At 43.8% G+C, this 21,164-nt stretch overlaps 1 protein-coding gene across 3 annotated transcripts in view; it reads right to left on the bottom strand.

Annotated features, from left to right (window-relative positions):
* SLAIN1 (SLAIN family member 1) overlaps positions 1-20,154 on the bottom strand; it is an 81,007-nt gene extending 60,853 nt beyond the window's left edge. For 2 of the 3 annotated variants that reach the window (XM_089680455.1, XM_089680456.1), the window contains exons 1-2: positions 19,464-20,154; positions 1,688-1,824 (exon numbers count right to left, since the gene is read on the bottom strand). In XM_089680455.1, coding sequence (XP_089536581.1) covers positions 1,688-1,824; positions 19,464-19,867 — 541 coding nt within the window. In that variant the 5' untranslated portion in view covers positions 19,868-20,154. Of the gene's footprint in view, positions 1-1,687; positions 1,825-3,802; positions 4,948-19,463 lie in introns of those variants that run through there. The other variant, XM_089680457.1, reaches the window with a different exon arrangement.
* Positions 20,155-21,164: the final 1,010 nt, after the last annotated feature.

Genomic DNA, 21,164 nt, shown 5'->3' with positions numbered 1-21,164 from the left:
GAAGTTTCCACAGTCTGTGTTGATTTGGGGAGCCATGTCATCTGCTGGTGTTGGTCCACTGTGCTTCATTAAGTCCAGGGTCAACGCAGCCATCTACCAGGAGATTTTGGAGCACTTCATGCTTCCTTTCGCAGACGAGCTTTATGGGGATGCGGACTTCATTTTCCAGCAGGACGTGGCACCTGCCCACACTGCCAAAAGCACCAAAACCTGGTTCAATTACCGTGGGATTACTGTGCTTGATTGGCCAGCAAACTCACCTGACCTGAAACCCCATAGAGAATCTATGGGGCATTGCCAAGAGAAAGATGAGAGACATGAGACCGAACAATGCAGAAGAGCTGAAGGCCACTATTGAGGCTTCCTGGTCTTCCATAACACCTCAGCAGTGTCACAGGCTTCCATGCCACGCCACATTGAGGCAGTAATTGCTGCAAAAGGGGCCCAAACCAAGTACTGAGTACACATGCATGCTTATACTTTTCAGAGGTCCGATATTGTTCTATGTACAATCCTTGTTTTATTGATTGCATGTAATATTCTAATTTTCTGAGATTGTGGATTTGGGGTTTTCATGAGCTGTAATCCATAATCATGACAAATCACGGCTTGAACTATCTTGCTTTGCATGTAATGAGTCTCATATATTAGTTTCACCTTTTAAATTGCACTACTGAAATAAATGAACTTTTGCACGATATTCTAGTTTTTCGAGTTTCACCTGTATTTACCATGTAGTTATGCATTTTTATTTAATATTTTATGCATTGTATCTGTATTATTATAGCTGGTTGCCATTTTTACACTTTCAATATGTCACCTATAAAATGTGGTTACAGAACTACAAATTATAAGCTGCCATTTTATTTATATAAAAAAATCTGAAATAATCTACAATTGGCTATACACTTGAATTGGGAAATAATCAGGTAGCACATATTTGTTTTTCATTTTGCCATGCACAATGGTTGTAATATAACATGTACTAGTCCTAGTACCTGCATGAGTGGAAAACACCATTTTGCTGAAATAACAAAATTATAAAAAAATATTAGTGGGCTCTTAAAATGTCATCAGTGTATAGTGGCTACCACTGCAGGCCTGTCTTCTGAAAGTGCTAGATGTCTGGTTACATCTGACTTCAGAACATACATGCTGTAAACGTGTGTCAGAACTACTTATATTTAGCAACAGACAGAACTGAAGTCAAAAGCAGCTGAATGACAGCCAGGAGGACAAGCATTTTTAAGAGGGGGGGGGGGGTCAGCAATGGTAACATCCAGTAATCTCTTATGACAGGCTCCCTTTAAGCCTGCATTAACATCATGCAATTCAGTTTGGTCCTCCTCTGAGTTTCTCTGCTTTAGCCAGACAAGGTGTGTCTGACCAGAAATCAAAGGAGATCAGCAACAATGGAAACAATGTTTTTAGCTAGGACTTAACCAGAACATTCAGCCCAATATTCCCATAAATACGCCACAAAGTATTTATTCGAGACTGAACGACAATTTTAATAATATTTATCCACAGTTTATGACCTTTTTCCTCTCATTTTATATTAAAATCTGATACACACTCATCCCTTACCTTCTATGTTCTCAAAATACAACTATATATAAAGAAGAAGTGGTTAAAATTTCTACATAGGCAGAGTAAGCATATTACATGTCAATATTATAACGATTACCTTGCTCGAGTCGGAAGCAGAGAGAACGTTTTGCAGCTTCTATTTCAGGAGAAGGATTATCCAGTACTTGCCTACACCACTCCAGTGGGCTAAGGCTGGTCTCAAATGGCCTCTTCTTCTTAGGAGACACATAAAGCCTAAAGAAAAGAAAAAAGAAAAAGAATCAAGTCAGATTAAAAGCCAATGACCTCAAAAAAATAAATAAAATAAAAAAAAAAAAAAAAGTTTTTAATTTAATTTTTTTTTTTAAGCCCCAAAATTATACATGTTCTATACTTCCTAAAGTGGAACTCACTTCTCTAGTAGAAAAGAAAGTTAGCAGAATATATAAAACAGGGACACTCTAGATGAGAAATGAGTATAAGTACTTGTAGCACTACCTCCCTAGGCGTTGCTGAAGTTTTGGGTGCTCATATGGTCCTGCACAGCCAGGCAACATGCATTTCTCACAGACTTGCTTTCAGGAGGCAAAAATCAGTCCATGAGCTTGTTTTTGATATTTTAGTGAGGGGATATCAACCTGGGAGGAGGAAAGGGGTATATGGGATGCCAAATGGAACCGATGAACTGAGGACAGCTTCCTTGAACTAGTTACAGGTCCACTGCAACACAGTCTCTGTTGGAGAGCTAGCCAGCATCTCCCAGTGTACCTCTCCAGACCCCAAATATTCCTCAATCTGGCTGCCTGAATGAAATCCCTGGACAGTGGATCCAGTTCTGCCACTTTAAAAAAAAAAAAAAAAAAAAAAAAAGACAGGTACAGCAGGTTTTCTAATCCAATTTCCCACCAGAGTGCTCCTTCCTCTATCTGGCCCAGGGGGTGTAGGTTTATTCACTTTTCCCTCTCCTGTGCTGCTATAAATTTGGTGGTTGCTACTAGGCCTTCTAGCTGGGCCACTCCTCCTCTGCTGCTCAAGTGGACCTCTCTCAGGGGGCCGGTGAGGGTGCAAGCTTTCTTCCTGTCCAGCAGCTCCACCTGTAGGTGAGCCCCACTCCCATCTGGGCCCCCTCCTATGCTCCTGCACTTCAGCCTACTTCATCTTCCACCCAAACTCTTCTGCAGCTGAGCAGGCTCTCGGTTTAACGGCTGTCCTGGCCCCTTGCCAAGCCTCCTGTTGGGGATTGGCCAGGATCCCTTAAGAGTCGAAGCCAGCCACTCATCAGATCTACCCACCAAAGTTCTAGAGCACGGGGAAATTCCAGAGGTCTGGTAAGAAGAAAAAAAGCAACCAAATTCCTGAGCTTCTGCGCTGGACAATGGTCTATACAGTGTCAATATTCTCACATGTATATGAAAAGAATGCAAGCCTTGCTGCCCTCAACGAACCAGGGAAATCCAAAGAGAACTATATATAAAAGAGACAAAAAAGAGGGTGCACAGGCCTAGTGCATTACCTTCCTCAGAGCCAGTCAGAATGGCTCTGAGGAAGAGGTACAACCTCGAAACGCGTCAGTCACCAGATATGCTGAGTTCTACAGTCCCCCACCAGACTACCTTCAGGGGTTTTTGGACCACATTGCATTCCTTGTGACATACTCTGATTTTATTGCTCGAGTATTTTACTTTTTATCAAATCTCATCTTTAAAAAGGTAATGCACTAGGCCCATGCGCCCTCTTTTTGTCTCTTTATATATGGAAATTCCAGAGGGGCTGGCCTGCAGAGCCTCTCAGCTTTGGCCCAAACTTAACCCCCCTCTGACTGTTGCACCTGGGCTGTTGCTCAGCCCTAACAATTGAAGCTAGAGCTCCCCCTAACTAAAAGGGTGTTACACACTCAAGGATATAAAGCCACTTTGTATGCACCAAATGTCTTTGCAAACCCAGATAAAACCTTTTAAATGTAGCTGTGATAATCATTGTGCAGCACAAAGCCTGTGCAGAGAGCAGGGCTATCGGAGGGACCCAGCAGGTCCACTTACAAGTTGCCTGCTGGAGGCTACAGGAAGTGTGGGGCAGGGGTACAGGACCAGTCATCCTGCACACGGAGAGAAAACATCACTCGCTGGTCTTAATTACAGGAAGCTCCTGCACAGAGGTACATTTTCACACTGGATTACAGCACAGATCAAGTACAAATACACATCCCACTTGCATTTAGACAATATTTGCTTACCCCAGAATTCAGTTTTAAGTGATGCTGCAACACTTTACAATGTGTCCCATCATGTGCTGAACATGCTACTTTTTTTAGCTCAATTGGAGGTATAAACATTACAAAACAAACTTATATAGTCAATATCCCCGCCAACAAACATTAACAGACACCACCAGCCAAGGCCTATTGGAGGAGAAGTGGGAGCCACAACCATACAGATTAGAAAACCCCAACTTGTTTGGCATACATCAATGCAATGGTTCATGTCCAGATATTTGCCGGCATGCACAGATGCCTGGCGTTTAATTGTCAACTATTGTCTGCGCAAAAATTGCAAAAAGGTCACTAGAAACGTTATATTTTTGTGGCAGATGTGGGTTGGGTGTTGGATGCAGAAGCACATCGGTCACCTTTGTTGCTGCAACTTTATATGCAACGCACAATACATTATTTGGGACTCAACATCTGGAGAGCACTTGGCTGGCATCAAAAACACAGGCCAAGCACAATTTGTTTCAGGTAGTAAAACACTTTTATTGTACTTCTACTGTATAAAGTAGGGCAAAGAAAACTTCCCATATATTTTACTACTTTTATCGAACTCCAGCCAATACATAAATGGGAGGGAGCGGTCTTGATTGCCTAATGATTTGTCTTTCTGTTCTGAGGTGTAAACAGCCCTGCCAGACAGCAGAGCCATGTCAGTAACCTCACCTTTAGTTAGGCAACACAGCTAGGTTATCTCTCTGCCCCCAGTTGCTTGATTAGACCTCTGGTGTCCCACATGCAAGGCATATGGAGCACCCCTGACTGTGTATGGCCTGCCATGTGCTGGGCTGGACATGCTGCCTGGGCACAAGAGAATGCAGGGCTTTGAAACACACAATGAGTTTCCGCACCTTGCACTGAAATAAGAACTGTACTGTCAGGTAGGGTTAAAAACATCAATCACCAATGAAGGGGATGATAATTATCACTGCCATTGACCACCAATAGGGGGATACAGGTTATTAGAACATCCACTGACACCAATGACTGCAGTTTGACACCAATGCCTAGTGTTATTGTTGCAGCCCCTGACACCAGTGCTTAAGAGTTTGGATGATGTCCAATGACACCAATTCTGGGGGGATTGGATTGTGGCCATTATTATTACAGGTACTTATATAGCGCAGTCAATTTACACCACACTTTACATATATATTGTAAATTCACATCTGTCCCAAATTCTCAAGGAGCATACAATGTAAGGTCCTTAACTCACATTCATACATACACATACTAGAGCCAATTTAGACAAGATCCAATTAACCTACCAGCATGTCTTTGGAGCATTGGAGGAAACCCACGCAGGTACACGGAGAACATGCAGACTCCAGGCAAGTAGTGCCATGGCTGGGATTTGAAACAATGACTCTAGTACTACTAGGTGGAAGTGCTAACCATTTAGCCATTGTGCTGCTATGCCCACCAATCATGGGAATTATTTTCTATCATGTCCTCTTCATTGTACACTGTAGTATACTGCAAAAAATTACTACATTTTTCAACCATTGAGATGCATTACAACCCATTCATTTTGAATAGGCTGCAACTGTGGAGCATGCTTGAAGTGTTAAAGGCCACATTCAAAGCCCTTTATATAAATTTTCAAGTTAAATACCACTACATTAGACAAGGAGGAAGCAACAATATACTGATGAGATGATGTACTGTATCTGCTCTCTCCTATTGTCAGAATTTTCCTTGCCAGCATGTGAATGCAGCACAACCGAATGACCCAAAGGGGTTTATTTACTAAAGCTGGAGAGTGCAAAATCAGACTCCCTTCTGCATAGAAAACAATCAGCTTCTAACCTCAGCTTGTTCAATGAAGCTTTGGCAATGAAACCTGGAAGCTGATTGGTTTCTATGCAGAAGTGAGTCTGATTTTGCACTCTCCAGCTTTAGTAAATAAACCCCAAAGTGTTTTCCTCTCTTTCCCAAAGTGTTGCTAAACAGTGTATTAAAAAAAATCTTAAAATTAGGTATACTGTGCATTTATTCAAAATGCATTTAATGTCCATCTCCAGGCTGCTTTCTCCTCTTTGCTTGGAGCATTCCCTATCCCCTATAGTTAAAAACTAATATCATGTACATGTCCTTTTCCCTGGGTCTTTAGAGTCCATGCATACTGGCTTAAAAAAAAAAAAAAAAACGGCCACCGCTCTTGGCAGGAACAAAAAATGCTAATTTTGAGCATTTTTGTATTAGCGTTTAGCATTTTTTTCTGCCAGAAAACCAGAAGGGTTGTTATCAGCCTCCAAGTGCTAAGCTTAAAATGTGCCTCTAAATGTCCTAATGTGCATGGACACATAGGAGAACATTGAGCTGCTTCTACAGGCAAAACACTAAACTCTACAAGCAGTGCTTTTTTAAGCCAGTGAGCATGGAGCCCAAAACCTAAGTCTCATCACAACACAAGTTCTCTTTTTCCTCCAGCAGTGGGTGGCCTTAATGCTCCAGAGATCAGAGTCAATTAATAACACAGTTCTGTCCCCTGCAGCATTCTTGTGTGAACCCAGGGCATCTTGATGCCATGGGAATATAGGGAGTCAGTTCAATGACAAGCTGGACATCATGGTATCCAGAAGAGGATTGGTGTTGGATCATGGAGCAATAAGTTTGCATGCGTCAGCGGCAAAGATAGGGCAAGTATAACAACACAGTGGCTTAGTGGTTAGCCCTTTTAACTTGCAGAACTGGAGTCACTGGTTTTCATCCCTGTAAGGATACTGACTGCATGGATTTCCTTCCACACTCCAAAGACATGCTGGTAGGCTATTATTAGGTTCCTGTCCAAATTGACTCTAGTATGTGTATGCATGAGAAATTGGGACCTTAGATTGATGGCAAACATGATTTGCAAGTTAAATTCACAGCACTATATAAAAGTCTGTAATAATACATAAAACAGATTTTTTTTATTTTTAATACTCAGGGCCATCTTTTTTTTTTTTAACCAAGATTTTTGAAATGAACACAACTGCATTCACTGCTGTGGTTCTGCTTTAAACCTATAACTGTGAAAGTAAGCATTGTCTACAGAGTTTAAAAACCAAAAGATATTTTCTTGTTTTCTACAAGTGCAGTTGATCACATGCCCTGAAAGTGAAGCTAATCTGCAGGCCTTGTTCACAATGAATGTTGTTACCCACTTCTTGACCCACTTAGAGAAAAGGCTCTCTCAGGAACAGCATCAATAGCGTGAATGTGCAGCAATGCAGAAAAACTCAATGAAAAGTAGGCTGCTCATGTCAACAACAAAATGAGCTTGTAAAATAACTACAGGATTTAAAAGATTATTAAAGAAAAGAAACAACTTGTCAAATATTTAATTAGCTGGCTATAATCTTTTTTTTTATTTATTTATTTTTTTATTTTAAACTAAATGTATTCCATGAAAAAAGTAGAGCGTTCTTTTCAAACTCCATTTAGCCTGGTAGGAATCACAGAAGAAACACATTGAACCATTAACAAGAGATGGTACATGGCCATTGAATATAACCATGGGTAATTTAACAGTTTACCGGAATGTCTGGGTGATGACTGACGAGACTACATAACAGGAATAAGGGCCCATTCAGACCTTTCTTTTCATGGTATGCAGTAGCAGTGTAGTGCATTTACATATGGTACTGATCATCCTTATGGAGAATGCACCAAGGATGTAGCAAGCAGTTGTTTAAAGTATATGGAATCCCAATCCCTAGACTCCAATAAGACCTTTAAACTGCTATTGCAATTTCCAAAGTTTTTTCAATTTTTCAGTTCAAAAATAAACAAAACAAACAACAACATCTGGTGATCCTGCAATGGAGGTCCTTGTTCAGGAACTTGCTGTTAATAGGTGGAAACACTCTGTCTCCCAACAGCTCTCCTGCAAGGTCACCCTATTGCATGGGTTGGTAATAGAGACTAGAGATGAGCTTGGCTGTCCTTTGAACTCATCTACAGTGAAGGAAATAAGTATTTGATCCCCTGCTGATTTTGAATGTTTGCCCACTCACAAAGAATTGATCAGTCTGGTAGGTGTATTGTAACACTGAGAGACAGAAGAGCAACAAAAAATTTCTAAAGAAATGCATGTCTAACAAAATGATGCACTGATTTGCATGTTCATGAGGGAAATAAGTATTTGATCCCCTTCACAAAACATGACTTTGTGATTGCCAACAAGGGATTTGCCACCAAGTACTGAGGTTTGACATTTCCTGTAGTTGGCCACCAGGTTTGCACACATCTCAGGAGGAATTTTGGCCCACTCCTCTTGGCAGATCCTCTCCAAGTCATTGAACTTTCATCTCCTTCCACAGATTTTCAATTGGATTAAGGTCTGGAGACTGGCTAGGCCACTCCAGGACCTTAATGTGCTTCTTCTTGAACCACTCCTTTGTTGCCTTGGCCGTGTGTTTTGGGTCATTGTCATGCTGGAACACTCATCCACCACCCATTTTCAATGCCCTGGCTGAGGGAAGAAGGTTCTCACCCAAGATTTGACGGTACATTGCCCCGTCCATCGTCCCTTTGATGCAGTGCAGTTGTCCTGTTCCCGTAGCAGAAAAACACCCCCAAAGCAGAATGTTTCCGCCACCATGTTTGACAGTTGGGATGGTGTTCTTGGGGTCATAGGCAGCATTCCTCCTCCTCCAAACACAGCAAGTTGAGTTGATGCCAAAGAACTCGATTTTGGTCTCATCTGACCACAACACTTTCAACCAGTTCTCCTCTGCATCATTCAGATGTTCAGTGGCAAACGTCAGACGGGCCTAGACGTGTGCTTTCTTGAGCAGAGGGACCTTGCAGGCACTGCAGGATTTCAATCCTTGTCGGCGTAGTGTGTTACCAATTGTTTTCTTTGTGACTGTGGTCCCAGCTGCCTGGAGATCATTGACAAGATCCTCACGTGTAGTTTTGGGATGATTCCTCACTGTTCTCATGATCAATGACACTCCCCGAAGTGAGATCATCCATGGTGCACAAGACCTAGGGAGACTGACAGTTGTTTTGTGTTTCTTCCATTTGCGAATGATTGCACCAACTGTTGTCACCTTCTCATCAAGTTGCTTGGCGATAGTTTAGCAGCCCAGTCCAGCCTTGTGTAGGTCTACAATCTTGTCCCTGACATCCTTGGACAACTCTTTGGTCTTTGCCATGGTGGAGAGTTTGGAATCTGATTGTTTGATTGCTCCTGTGGATAGGTGTTTTTATACAAGTAACAAATGAGATTAGCAGCACTCCCTTTAAGAGACTGCTTCTAATCTCAGTTTGTTACCTGTATGAAAGTCACCTGGTAGCCAGAAATCCTGCTGAATGATAGGGGATCAAATACGTATTTCCCTCATGAACATGCAAATCAGTGCATAATTTGTTATACATGCATTTCTTTTGAATTTTGTGTTGCTATTCTGTCTCTCAGTGTTACAATACACCTACCATTCGATTTTTAGACTGATCATTTCTTTTTGAGTTAGCATTCAAAATCAGCAGGGGATCAAATACTTATTTCCTTCACTGTATAGCCAAAATTCCATGTTATTAGAATACTTTGCACCACTAGCAAAATAGCTCTTTGGGGTAGTTAGATATTGCCAACCTCAAAGACCTACATCATCTGAAAGCCCATCCACAGAGAAAGAAAAAAAGGTTCCTTAACAATGGGGTTACCACCACAGCACAAGAGTTAAAGTGCTTGTAAAGGCTCAAGGTTTTTTACCTTCATGCATTCTATGCATGAAGATAACCCCCCCCCCCCCAATACTTACCTATGCCCCCTTGGGATCCAGTGATGTGTACTGGAGTCTCAGCTATTTCGGGACTCCCTCTCCCCATTGGCAGAGACAGCAGTGGAAGCCATTGGCTCCCGCTGCTGTCAATCACAGCCAGTGAGAAAAGAGGGGGTGGGGCCGATACGTGGCTCCGTGTGTGAATGAACACACAGAGCAACGGCTGGGGAGTGCGCATGCTCAGGTGTCCCCATAGCAGGCTGCTTGCTGTGGGTACACCCGACAGGAGGGAGTGGCCAGGAGCGCCGACGGGGTACCTAAGAGGAGGATTCGGACTGCTCTGTGCAAAATCACTGCACACAGCAGGTAAGTATAGACATGTTGGTTTTAGTTTTTGTATTTAAGCCTTTGGAATTTATTACAGGTACTTATGTAGCTCCGTCAATTTATGCAGCACTTTACATATATATTTTACATTTACATCAGTCCCTAACCCTCAAGGGAAGTACAATCTAAGGTCCCCAACTCACATTCATACATACACATACTAGAGCCAATTTAGACAGAATCCAATTAACCTACCAACATGTCTTTGGAGTGTGGGAGGAAACCAGAGTACCCGGAAGAAGCCCACGCAGACACAGGGAGAACATGCAAACTCCAGGCAGGTGGTGCTATGGTTGGGATTCGAACCAATGACTCTAGTAATGGCAGGCAGAAGTGCTAACCATTTAGCCACTGTGCTGCCCATCACTTTAACTACTCATTTAGATCAAGGGGAACAGGAACAGCATTTAACCAGTAGTAGACTGTCCTTGTGCCCTCACATTCAACGCAGGCCTATGGGCTCTACACCGGTTTTGCAGTTAGAAGGGAGGCTGCAGGAGCAGAAGATGGTGTAAGTAAAAAGCTTTTTTCTGCCCCTCCTACCCAGACATGAAGAGCATTTATTGCTTGCGGTGCCAGGGCAGCCACACTGCAAGAGAACATTATTCCCTTTCTCTGTTCAGCTTTCTAAAGACTTTAAAATCTTGGAACAGCTTTTTTTTTTTTATGAGGATGTGGAATTTAGGATGTAATTCCAAAAAGCATTTTCAAATTAATATTCAACATTGCTGAAAATTCTAACTGAAGTAAATAAACAAAAAATTATGTGTATTTGCTTAGCTTAAAAATGAAAATGCTAGTTTCCTGAATTCCTCTGGCTTCATTACTTTCTCAGTCACTACCCTGGAGTTGGCATGAATTATGTGCAATCAGAACTCCATACCTGTGCATGCTTGTGTAGCACCCTCCTAGTTAGGATGCTAGAGTTTAGGCAAATTTAGTTTTGGCTCCCCTGTAGAAGGGGAGCAGTGATCACTTGTTCTTGGCTGTTCTCGGTTCTGCTGGTGCAGGTGCAATTACTTCCCCTTGCATTCCACTGAGTATGGGAATATAGTGGGTGTCAGAGGCAGACCCTGGCCTTAAAGTGTTACTAACACCACAACCGTAAAATCAGTCTGTATATGCAGTAACGCATACTCATTATACTCACTGTGGTACCTAAGGGGTTAATCCTCTGCATTGTATAAGAACAGTTTGATCCTGACTTCTCTGATCCTCCCCTTCTTCCAGTGCCCCCCTCTAATCTCCTGATAAGACATATCATGTGGGTCACTCTGCACATGCTCAGTTGTGTATTGCTATAGAGGGGTTTTTTTTGTTTTGTTTTTCTTGGGAGAGTGCATGTGATCGGCACAGGGGCAATCAGCAATGTCCAGACAGAGGTCAGGGGTCCTGCATCCTCCTAGAGCAAAATTTAAACTCCTCCTACAAGCTTTAACATGTGCTCTGCTGGATACTGATAGAAGTCACAAGGATGCTCTAACTACTGATGAGAAAAGGTATTTAGCAGTTTATATTTACTAAAATAATTGCACTTCCATGTTCAGAGTACTGTGGGAGATCAGATATAGTGAATGCAGGGTCCTGGGTTTACTAACACTTTTAGTCATACAGCCTCAGTCTATCCCTGGTCAGCAGAGTGACCAGCAGGTGGCTGCGAGGGGTATAAATAGTCTGTGGCCTAGAACAGCAGTCTTCTGTTCCTGTGGGAAGAAGACAAAGGTTTAGTGCTGAGGCTCTCTGGGCTGCCAACTATACAACAGAATAAATCTCTTTTGGGGTCCCAGCTCCAGCTAGAGCTCAGGCGCCCTTGTCCAGATTACCCTGAAGCAATGCAGTAAGTTAGCAAGGGATCCAGGCCAGAGGCATCCAGTACACTGAAGGGCTGGTACTACAGAAGGCATTACAGTATCCAAGGCACAGTAAGTACTAGCCTCAAGGATCTTAGAGACTATCATTGCCACCTTTGGGAGATCATTACAGTTACCTTGATTCAGGACCAGGGGCGGACTGACCATTTGGAAGCTCGGGCACTGCCCGAGGGCCCAGGGTCTGTAGGGGGCCTCATGAGATGCCCCTGGTACCTTTTTCATAGGCTTTTTTGAGTTTGGGCAAGGACACAGGGGCCCCATGATCCCCTGTTGCACGGGGGCCCCATGAGTTGTCAGTCCACCCCTGTTCAGGACTATACCTCTATTAAGCGGTCTCCTGTATTGTAGTTCAATTATACTCCAAATTCAAGAGGGTGCTTACATTCTGAAGGAGAAGATCAGTTTCAGGTGTCCACTATTGCATTTCTGCTAGTTTTGGAGCATCCCAAGGCTCACCCTCACCCCATCAAATTTGAACCAGCAAATAAACTGCATAAAGACATGCAAAGCCTGTTTTATGACTTGAGTGACTATGAACTGCTGTGTACCTGGCTGCTATGTGCCTATCAAAGAATGTAACCTGGGACCAAACAGTCAGCCCAGTTTGCAGTCTGTGCTACACTTGCAATAGATTTTCAATGAATCCTCAAGCAGATTTCTTAGAAAAATAGGTCAGGAGCAGCAGTCTTCATACTTCAATCAGTACAGGTTTCCTTTAAAGATAAAGTGCACTCTCATAAAAAATCCCTGAGTGTGGAATCATCCCACCCACCTCCTACCTTGTGGGACCTACATAGACCTTAGACGAAATGCTGACCCTCTTCTCCAGCCAGGCTTTCTGCCACAGCAGGCAGTGTTAACATCTGTTTTTTTGGATGGTCTCCTATTCTGCAGAAGGCACCAACTGGAAAGCAGGTTAAAGCTATAAGCAGTCAGAGAGACCTTGATAGAGCCAACAGCTGATAACATGTAAATAGAACAGAGGAAGGCCCATGGACCAAAGGACCCAAAGTAATTTTTTCTGCTCTAAGACGGTTCTAAGAAAAAAGGCTAGTAGCATTAAGTTCTAGGAAGTTTTAGCTTAACACATTGAGCACAATAAAGTAAATCAACCAGTAAAGCATTTCTTAAAAATTCATGCTCCAGCAATTGCAGATTACAACTTTCAATGCTGTTGACTCCTGCACGCTTTCCTGAACATCTGGTCTTCACAGGAAAGAGTGAATAGTGGACAGAGCAGTTTCTAGCCAGTCTGTTTGCTTGGAGAAGTGAGGAAGGAGGAGCAGAGGAATGCCTTGCCATTCTAGGTTAAGGGGCTGTGTGTTTCTATTGATGCACACAGTGTAAGGAGCCACAACTCTATGGCGGCTCCATATAGTGCTGTGCTGCTCAGTGTGCATTCTGTGAGCATTGTGAACAGGCAGTTAGGTATATTTTTCAATTCTGGCAACCAGTGCTCAGGTAAATCTTTAAGAATAATAAATTGCATCAACCCCAGCAACTGGAACAAGCTTATCCCCCTGGACAAGTATAGAAATATATATATATAAAAGCGTTGGTATTTCATTTGCTATTGAAATTAACAACAGGTGCACCAGATGGGCAACAATGAGATGATTCCCACAACAGGAACGGTTTTACAGGTGGAGACCACTGACATTTTTTCCCCTACTCATTTTTTTCTGACTGTTTTTCACTAGTTTTGCATTTGGCTAGGGTCAATGTCACTACTGGTAGCATGAGGTGTTACCTGGACCCTACAGAGGTTGCACAGGCATGCCAACTCCTCCAGGATAGCACATCAATACGTGCCATTGCCAGAAGGTTTGCTGTGTCTCCCAGCACAATCTCAAGAGCATGGAGGAGATTCCAGGAGACAGGCAGTTACTCTAGGAGAGCTGGGAAGGGTCGTAGAAGGTCCTTAACCCATCAGCAGGACTGGTATCTGCTCCTTTGTGCAAGGAGGAACAGGATGAGCAGTCCCAGAGCCCTACAAAATGACCTTCAGCAGGCCACTGGTGTGAATGTCTCTGACCAAACAATCAGAAACAGACTTCATGAGGGTGGCCTGAGGGCCCGACTTCCACTAGTGGGCCCTGTGCTCACTGCCCAATGCCATAGAGCTCAATTGGCATTTGCCATTGATCACCAGAATTGGCAGGTCCACCACTGGTGCCCTGTGCTTTTCACAGATGAGAGCAGGTTCACCCTGAGCACATGACAGACATGAAAGGGTCTGGAGAAGCCATGGAGAATGTTATGTTGCCTATAACATCGTTCAGCATGACCGTTTTGGTGGTGGGTCAGTGATGGTCTGGGGATGCATATCCATGGAGAGACATACAGACCTCTAAAGGCTGGACAATGGCACCCTGACTACAATTAGTCATTGGGATGAAATCCTTGGACCCATTGTCAGACCCTACGCTGGTTCAGTGGATCCTGGGTTCCTCCTGGTGCACAACAATGCCTGGCCTCATGTGGCGAAAGTATGTAGGCAGTTCCTAGAGGATGAAGGAATTGATACCACTGAATGGCCCCCACGTTTGCCTGACCTAAATCCAATAGAAAACCTCTGGGATATCATGTTTTGGTCCATCTGACACCGTCAAGTTGCACCATAGACTGTCCAGGAGCTCAGTGATGCCCTGGTCCAGATCTAGGAGGAAACACCCCAGGACACCATCTGTCGTCTCATTAGGAGCATGCCCCAACATAATCAGGCATACATACAAGCACATGGGGGCCACACAAACTACTGAGTACTATTCTGAGTTGTTGCAATGAAGTTTCAGCAAAATGGACTAACCTACTGCATAATTTTTTCACTTTGATTTTTATGGTGTCTTTGAATTCAGTCCTCAAACTTTGAGGCCCCCTTATGTTCCGAACACATTACCCAGTCCATATCAGTATAGATATCCAGCATGATTATTATTATACAGGATTTATAGGTCCAACAGTTTGCGCAGTGCTTTACAATATAAATATTTTTCCCCATAGAGATCTGATGTTTCAAAGTGTTCCTTTAATTTTTTTTAGCAGTGTATATATGTAAAGCACTGAGTAAATTGACAGCGCTATACAAGTACCTGTAATAAATAAATATAAGAAAACATGCTCTGAAAGGTTAACCTATCCTTTAACCCCTTGGCACCGGCGCCTCCTGGCCCTTTAAGGGTGTCAGAAGCCGGGGGCGGGGCTAAGGGTCATGTGACCACTGTGACACGCCGTCACATGATCGGGAAAGGTCCAGACTTGTGTGCTGGGAGCACGCAGGGTGCACACTCTCAGCACATATGTATTTTTTAATAGAACGCAAATGTGTGGCCGCTCAGCATCTAGGCCTAGACATCGGGAGGCCGCACATCTGCGTTCGGCCGGCGCAAAGAGGTTAAAGATCAACCTTAACTTTAAATCAGTTACATCCCCATCCTTATACTCACCTATGTCCAAACCAACTAGATATGGCTGAGTTGATCACCCAGCAATCATGCTTAGAAAACCTAAAAAATGGAGAGTGCCACTGCGGACTTCCTTTTCAAATTACTAGCTAAATGGCCACCACTGGCTTCAATGATTTCTGAGCCGGAATAAACATGCACCAAGAGAAGTCAAAACTTTTGATGAATAGGTTTTTCCGAGGTCAATATCTCAGAAAATACTTATAGCTGACCTCTTGGCATGTAAGAAAGGGCAAAATAATGTAGCTCTAATCAATAATACATACAATACAGCAAATGCATTTTTAAATGCAAGCAGTGTAAGTGCCTGAATTGGGCCTGGTATCTGAATCTTGCAGTGCCTGTACAACAGGACTGGAGCATGAGAAGGGGAAGTAGTTAAAGGAGCCAATCAATTCATGTACTAACCATAATAATGCTGATATGAGGAGAAAGCAGAGTGACAGACAGATTAGCTCATTACTACAGTATACTGCTTCTCCCTTCACTATCCAGTCACAAGCTGGGGCAGGTTCATGACAACCTAGGCTCAGAGGAAGTGTGTTGAATAATGCTGGCCATCAGACTGAGGACATCTAGTGGTGGAAAAATTTACTGTGCGGGAAATATCTACATTGAAGATGGATATTACAGCAACAGCTGGTTTTATTTTTATCTGTTAAAGAGCTATTATTTTAAGCTAGAGTTCCGTTTTAAGCAATTGGAGCAGCATGACAACCAGGCAACTGGTACTATCAAATGAAGAGGTCAGCAATAGCAGCCTGAATATTTTTTTCAGTACAGGTTTTGTTAAGCTTAATGATCACCCAAGGGTGCCATTATTGTTTATACAACCAGTTTTGATTAGAACAGATTTTCCAGGAATTGGAAAACACCTATGCGTATTAATACAAATTAATTTCCACTGAAAGTCAATGAAAAGGCATGTCAATGCAAGTAAAAGCATACTTCAACCCACGTTGACCTGGATTTTTATGCACATTATTTATTTCAGGTACTTATATAGCACTGTCAATTTACGCAGCGCTTTACATATATTGTACATTCACATCAGTCCCTAACTCTCAAGGGGCGTACAATCTAAACTACATTGATGTGCAGTGCTAAGTGCATTCGGAACACCAATGAAATATGCATGCACCTAAAAACAAAGAGGGTGGATTCAGTTTTACTAAATCACCAAATCAGTATTTTTTTTAGCCTGATATTGTTAAAAAAAAAAAAAAAGGAAGAAGAAGCATCTCTGCTGCCCCTAGTCTATGTCACTGTTCAGACTGTGGTCATGAAAATGTCCAATGCAGAGTTTAATCACAACCTGTGCAGCAAAATATAAGGGGCTGTCAGAGGTGACCTCCTAAAAAAAAAAAAAAATGCTAGTTGCCTGGCTATCAAGCTTACGCTCTAAACTCAATAGCTCAGAATTGGAACAAGTATGCAACCAGCAGGGGTGGACTGACCATTTGGAAACTTGGGCACTGCCCGAAGGCCCGGGGTCAGTAGGGGGCCCCATGAGATGCCCCTGGTACCTTTTTCATAGGCTTTTTTGAGTTTGGGTAAGGACACAGGGGCCCCATGATTCCCTATTGCCCAGGGGCCCCATGAGTGGTCAGTCCGCCCCTGGCAACCAGTGAAGTCAGCACTACTGACATGCTCTGACTTATATATCAGAGAATAGCAAAAGATTCAGCATAAAAGTCAGACAAGCAGCATTTTATAGAGGAGGGGCAACAAAGGTAGCCTCTGTATTTTTCTAAGAATGGGTTAATTTCTATGAAGCAGACCTCAATTTTATCAGCGACTGTGTGTAGCAAACCTGAAAAACATGACCATTCCTGCTCTGCACACACTGATATGGAGAAACCCAGCTAAAAGGAATACTGCATGACTCCGAGTACAGTCTATGTTGTGGAATAGTAAGCAGTTTATCTCCGTAGTACCATATAGGAGGGTGCACTGCATAGGACCATAGAGGTGGCGTGATCCAAAACAAAACACCCACATCTCTACCCACCAATCCGACACAACATGCCACAGAAACTGATGACGCTGTGCCATTCAAAAAAGACATAAATTAAACCTGTACATAATGTGACAAAGACGCGACACCCTAATAGCAGGTCCTCAGCCCTAAATAAATTAGGATTTAAGTGAGCAAATAAATCCAGCCAGTGCTCAAGGATATTCCAAATCCTATTGCCTGGAACAGATTGCACGTCTGCTGCCAATATCCGAGCAATGACAGACTAAATCCTCTTTGGCTAATCAAGGCCTTTCCTATCAGTAATGACAGCTCAGCCCTACCAGTACATCAAAATGGTCAATCACCACAACCCAGTCCTACCAGTACGTCCAACTGTCAATCATCACATCCCAGTGCTACCAGTACATCAGAACCAACACAGCCTAGTCCTAACAGTACATTAGAATTTAGAATCATCACATCCCAATCCTACCAGTACCATCAGAATATCAAACCAACACATCCCAGTGCTACCAGTACCATCAGCATGTCAAACCAACACATCCCAGTGCTACCAGTACCATCAGCATGTCAAACCAACACATCCCAGTGCTACCAGTACCATCAGCATGTCAAACCAACACATCCCAGTGCTACCAGTACCATCAGCATGTCAAACCAACACATCCCAGTGCTACCAGTACCATCAGCATGTCAAACCAACACATCCCAGTGCTACCAGTACCATCAGCATGTCAAACCAACACATCCCAGTGCTACCAGTACCATCAGCATGTCAAACCAACACATCCCAGTGCTACCAGTACCATCAGCATGTCAAACCAACACATCCCAGTGCTACCAGTACCATCAGCATGTCAAACCAACACATCCCAGTCCTACCAGTGCCATCAGCATGTCAAACCAACACATCCCAATCCTACCAGTGCCATCAGCATGTCAAACCAACACATCCCGGTCCTACCAGTGCAATCAGCATGTCAAACCAACACATCCCAGTCCTACCAGTACAAAGGAATGCCAATGAACACATCCCTGTCCTACCAGTACAATGGAATGTCAATCAACACAACCCAGTCCTACTAGTACAATGGAATATCAATCAAAAGTTCCCAGTCTTACCAGTACCATGGAATGTCAATCAAAAGTTCCCAGTCTTACCAGTACCATGGAATGTCAATCAACGCATCCCAGTCTTACCAGTACCATGGAATGTCAATCAACGCATCCCAGTCTTACCAGTACCATGGAATGTCAATCAACGCATCCCAGTCTTACCAGTACCATGGAATGTCAATCAACGCATCCCAGTCCAACCAGTACAATGGAATGTCAATCGACACATCCCAGTCCTACCAGTACAATGGAATGTCAATCAACGCATCCCAGTCCAACCCGTACAATGGAATGTCAATCAACACATCCCAGTCCAACCCGTACAATGGAATGTCAATCAACGCATCCCAGTCCTACCAGTACAATGGAATGTCAATCAAGGCATCCCAGTCTTGCCAGTACAATGGAATGTCAACCAAGGCATCCCAGTCTTGCCAGTACAATGGAATGTCAATCAAGGCATCCCAGTCTTGCCAGTACATTGGAATGTCAACCAACATATCCAAGTCTGGACTGGGATATGTTGATTGACATTCCAATGTCACATTTTAATTATCACCATGCCAATCCTCCCAGTACACCAGAACCACCATCATGCCAATCCTCCCAGTACACCAGAACCACCATCATGCCAATCCTCCCAGTACACCAGAACCACCATCATGCCAATCCTCCTAGTACACTAGAACCACCATCATGCCAATCCTCCTAGTACACTAGAACCACCATCATGCTCATCCCAGTCCCACCAGTACACCAGAACCATCACCAAGCCAATCCTCCCAGTACACCAGAACCACCATCATTATCATCCCAGTCCCACCAGTACACCAGAACCACCATCATTATCCCAGTCCCACCAGGACATCAGAACCCATCATTATCCTCCCAGTCCATCAGAACCATCATCATGCCAGTCCATCAGAGCCACCCCCTCCTATTCTGGAAGCCCCCCTCCTCCTGATGGTGGAGCCCAGTGATCAGCATTCAAGACATGCATCTCCTGAGTGCAGCCAACCTGTTCCCTCCCAGCCTGTCCAGGGGAGCAGTGATGGTAGACAATGACAGCAGCCCCCACCCACCCCCCTTGATTACCAGCTATCCTCGTCTTCATAGCCGTCGCCCAGGTCCAGGATGTCCACCTCGTCCAGGATGGTGGTCCCCGGGGACTGACAGGCCAGCCTGCTGTTGTAGTAGCCCAGGGGTGGGTCGGATGGGTAGAGGCTCTGGCAGAGCAGAGTGGGCACAGGGCTGGGCAGGCAGAGGCCGGCGGGTCGGGCGAGGGTCGGACTGGCCAGCAGGCAGGGCTGATGCATTGCGGGAGGAGGCTGCAGCAGGTGCGGGCTGGCGGTACAGTTGCTGACGGCGCTGGCTCTGTTCCGGAGCTGCTCGTTCTGTTTCTCCAGCTTCCTGACCAGCTCCTGCAGCTTCTTCACTTCCAGCTCGGCGTTCACCACCAGCCCATTGGTGGCCCCCGAGGCCACCTTCACCTCCGCCATATCTCCGCTGCCCCTCCGGCTCTCTCCGCTCCTGTCCTCGGTGTCCGCCTCACTCACGGATGCCTCTGTACGGGCTGCATCCTCCTGTCAGTGCTGGGAGAATGGATGTGATCGCCGGGCTCCCTCCCACCGCCGCTAATAGAGAGGGGGGCAGAGAGAGAGGGGGGATACAGAGAGGGGGCTACACACAATGGAACAAAGAGATCCGGGCTCCGGGGACACACCGAGCATCCGATATCCACTGACACCCACATCTATCACTGATCACAGCAGGAGGAGGAGGGTGGAGTCACTCCCCACACATGGGATCCTCTTCATTATACACAGCTGATGTCCACTATATGCTGCACACATGTGACACTGGATGGCATGTCCTAAACAGCACATGGCACATTGGTCATTGTGAAATCACTGTATGACAACATCAACACTACTATGTGGCATTGTAAACAGCACTATATGATGTAGGGAACATGACAGTGTAAACATTACTATAGAGCATTGTAAACATCACTACATGGAACTATGAACGTAACCATATGACGGTGTAAACATCACTACATGGAACTGTAAAGGTAACCATATGACGGTGTAAACATCACTACATGGAACTGTAAACGTAACCATATGACGGTGTAAACATCACTACATGAAACTGTAAAGGTAACCATATGACGGTGTAAACATCACTACATGGAACTGTAAAGGTAACCATATGACGGTGTAAACATCACTACATGGAACTGTAAACGTAACCATATGACGGTGTAAACATCACTACATGGAACTGTAAAGGTAACCATATGACGGTGTAAACATCACTACATGGAACTGTAAAGGTAACCATATGACGGTGTAAACATCACTACATGGAACTGTAAACATAACCATATGACATTGTACACATTACTATATAGCATTGTAAACATCACTACATGGGACTGTAAACGTATCCATATGACAGTGTAAACATAACCATATGACATTGTACACATTACTATATAGCATTGTAAACATCACTACATGGGACTGTAAACGTATCCATATGACATTGTACACATTACTATATAGCACTGTAAACATCACTACATGGGACTGTAAAGGTAACCATATAACAGTGTAAACATAACCATATGACATTGTAAACATTACTATATAGCACTGTAAACATCACTTAATGGGACTGTAAACGTAACCATATGACACTGTAAACATTACTATATAGCATTGTAAACATCACTTAATCGGACTGTAAACGTAACCATATGACAGTGTAAACAGTACTAGATAGCATTGT

Source organism: Staurois parvus, unplaced genomic scaffold, assembly GCF_062004578.1.
Source record: "Staurois parvus isolate SC_StPar_1 unplaced genomic scaffold, SC_StPar_1.0 ptg000243l, whole genome shotgun sequence".
NCBI classification, from domain to species: Eukaryota; Metazoa; Chordata; class Amphibia; order Anura; family Ranidae; genus Staurois; species Staurois parvus.
The sequence above is the reverse complement of the archived record's forward strand: the minus strand, read 5'-3'. Positions and strand labels throughout refer to the sequence as shown.